This window comes from Vitis riparia, chromosome 15 (assembly GCF_004353265.1).
Source record: "Vitis riparia cultivar Riparia Gloire de Montpellier isolate 1030 chromosome 15, EGFV_Vit.rip_1.0, whole genome shotgun sequence".
Classification (NCBI taxonomy): Eukaryota; Viridiplantae; Streptophyta; class Magnoliopsida; order Vitales; family Vitaceae; genus Vitis; species Vitis riparia.
This window is the reverse complement of record NC_048445.1, coordinates 9933410-9936846: the sequence shown is the minus strand read 5'-3', so window position 1 is coordinate 9936846 and position 3437 is coordinate 9933410. Positions and strand designations below refer to the sequence as shown.

The 3437-nt window shown below is 35.2% G+C and overlaps 1 protein-coding gene across 1 annotated transcript in view; it reads left to right on the top strand.

Annotated features, from left to right (window-relative positions):
- Positions 1–2842, top strand: part of LOC117931571 (cytochrome P450 714C2-like) — a 9095-nt gene extending 6253 nt beyond the window's left edge. Inside the window, exons 3-5 of the mRNA XM_034852550.1 lie at positions 1487–1734; positions 1833–2211; positions 2287–2842. Coding sequence (XP_034708441.1) covers positions 1487–1734; positions 1833–2211; positions 2287–2715 — 1056 coding nt within the window. The 3' untranslated portion in view covers positions 2716–2842. The remainder of the gene's footprint in view (positions 1–1486; positions 1735–1832; positions 2212–2286) is intronic.
- The last annotated feature ends 595 nt before the right edge of the window (positions 2843–3437 follow it).

Genomic DNA, 3437 nt, shown 5'->3' with positions numbered 1-3437 from the left:
ATTCTGGTACAATCATCAATAAAAGTAACAAACCAACGTGAGCCACTCAAAGTTGAGACTTTGGATGGGCCCCAAACATTAGAATGTATAACCATAAAAGGAAACGGACTTTTGTTCAAAATTAACGGAAACGAAACACGATGGCTTTTAGCCAATTCACAAATATCACAACGGAAATCAAAAATATCACTCTTTGCAAATAAACTAGGAAACAATTTTTTTAAATAACCAAAGGAAGCATGTCCCAGACGTCGATGCCACAACCAAATTTCAGACTTTTTCTTCTCTCCCTCAGATCCATCTGCCATCAAGGCTTGTTGCAACTTATTTGAATCCTTTGACTGCAAGTCCAAGTAATAGAGTTTTCCCCGCTTAATACCACAACCAATCGTCTGTCTTGTTTGGATGTCCTTAATCACACAAAATTCAGGCCAAAAAATGACAATACAAGATAAGGCTGCGGTGATTTGAGAAACTGACAAAAGATTGTAATCTAAAGATGGAACAACTAAAACAGAATCCAAATTCAAAGTATTAGTAAGAGTTAAGGATCCTTCCCCAATGACTAGGGTTGTGTTACCATTGGCTGTGGAAACAATTTTTTGTGAGGAAGGTCTAAGGGGTGAAACCTGTCTAGAATCAAAAGTCATATAATCTGTAGCACCAGAATCAATTATCCATGCACTATTAATAACAGGTGTAAAAGTATTTAAAAACTTACCACCATGATTTGTAGCGGCTACCAATGCAGAGGCTTTCTCAGCAACATTAGCCTCTGTTTTTATTTCGGCAACAGTTGCAATCGAGGTTTTCTTGGAATCCTTCTTCTGTTGATCACGATTATTATCATTAATAACAAAGTGTTGATAGCCTAAACATGATCTAAAGGTCCATGATTCAAACCCTCGGTTCCTCATTGTTTTCCTGGTCATACCAAAAGTCGTTGCTTTGAAATTGTGGGATATCTAGATTGGTGGGATCAATCTTATTGCAGTGAGTGCATTTGAAGGTTGACTTATCAATATTAGGGCTTGTCTTAAGATGGATGATCGCTGTCGGACTACCATAGCGACAAAATATCCAGGATTTCAGTTCCATGACTCTGATACCATCTTCAAATTGATAAATGGTAGTTTTTTCCATTCATATTTTCATTCTTTCATGTACAAAGTATATATAGAGGGTAATCATCATTCTAAGAATGGGAAGGAATGATACAAGGAAAGAATGATATAAGGAGATAACAATTAATATCCTAATATCTCAACTTTCCTAATATCTCAATATTCTTAATATCTCAATATTCATAATATCTCAATATTCCTAATATCTCAACTTTCCTAATATCTAAACATTCTTAATATCTCAACACTAAATGATATAAGGAAATAAGGATATAAGGAAAGCATTCCTAATATCTCAACACTACTCGATCAAGTTCATACTTCTATGGAGAACTCAACCGTTTAAACGCTCTGTTTTGAAGGGAATGGTGAATTCAATGGTGGATTCTACTACCATAGTGCTCAGAACTTGGGAGAATAGTGTAGACAATGAGGAAGGAGTCGCAGATATTAGAGTTGATGAGGATTTGAGAAGGGTGTCCGCAGATATAATCTCAAGAGCTTGCTTTGGAAGCAGCTATTCCCAAGGAAAAGACATATTCTTAAAGCTCCGAACTCTTCAAAAGATCATGTCCAAGGGGTTTTCATACACTGGGGTTCCTGGGTGGAGGTAAGAATAATGACAATGATATCACATCCTTTAATATTCAAGAGCCTTGTTTTCAGTCTATTTTTTTTGCCATCATCACCAAATTAATGTAATGACAGACACTTGCCAAACAAAAACAATAGAGAGATATGGAGATTAGAGAAGGAGATAAACATGATGATATTAAAGGTGGTAAATGAACGCATTGGGGCTCAACACGGCGAAAAGGACCTTTTGCAAATGATACTCGAGGCTGCCAAAAGTTCATCTAGTCACAATGGTAAACCTTCAATGGATCATATCAACTCAGACAAGTTCATAGTCGATAATTGTAAGAACATATACTTTGCTGGTAATGAGACCACTGCCGTAACCGCGTCATGGGCCTTAGTGCTGTTAGCTACGCATCCAGACTGGCAAGCTCGCGCTCGTGCTGAGGTGCTTGAAATTTGCAAGGGTCGCCTTCCAGATGCTGATATGCTGCGACGCATGAAAACGGTATATATGTGTGTGGTAGGGTTGCATTGGAGATATAGCTAAAATATTTCACATTCCTACTTTTTGTCATTGCAGTTGGCTATGGTGATTCAAGAGACATTGCGCCTTTATCCTGTGGTGGCATTCGTATCAAGAGAGACCTTTCAAGACATGAAGTTTAGAGACCTTTCAGTTCCGAGAAATTCAGTGATTTGGATTCCAGTCCCAACATTGCACCACCACCCTGATGTATGGGGACCCGATGCACACCTATTCAATCCAGAAAGATTTGGTAATGGAATCCAAGGGGCCTGTAAAATTCCTCAAGCTTATATGCCATTTGGAATGGGAACAAGGACTTGTATTGGCCAACACTTCGCCATGGCTGAATTGAAGGTGATCTTGTCTCTCATTCTATCAAAGTTTAGCTTTTCAATCTCGCCAGCATACCGACACTCGCCTGTATTTCAGCTAATCATTGAACCAGAACATGGAGTTAACCTCATTATCAGGAAGGTTCCATGAATTTCTCTGTAAGAATTGTGGAGATATATAACTGATCATTCTATGCGTTGTTTCTTCGGGGAAAGGGAAGTTTTGTGCAGACAATTAATCCACAAGCAATTGGTCCTTAGGCCTCGTAATTGCAGAAGCATTACAATGGATCTTCTAGCCCCTTTATGATGGAAATTTGGTGGGAAAGGAAATGAGTATAAAGGAGAGATGGCCAAAAGCAAGGAAAAAGAAAATATTAGGTGTAAATGTTTTAAAAAACAATTTTGAAAAATAGTTTTTGATAACCGTTTTTAAAATTGTTCTTTAATTTTTGTAGAACAAAAGTCTATTTTAAAACTTAAAATGTTTTTAATCTGTTTTTAATATTTTTAAATATGTTTTAAAAATAATTTTTATATCTAGTGTTTTATTTTTAATCATTTTACGTGTTTGTATAATTATTTCTTAAAAAAACTCTTAGAAAATAAGTGAAAACAATATAAAACAATTATAAAATATTATCTAAAAATATCATGTTTCTTGTTCTTAAGAATAGAAAACAAAAAATAGTTTTTAGTTGTCAAATGTGTTTTCTATATTTTTTATTGTGGAGAACATAAAATTATTTTAAAAAATAGTCTCCAAACAAATCCTAAGTGCTAGTTTGGATATATTTCATGTTTTGTGTTTTCTAAAATAAAAAAACTTTTATTTAAAAGAAGAAAATTTTATTCAAAAATATAAATTTACCT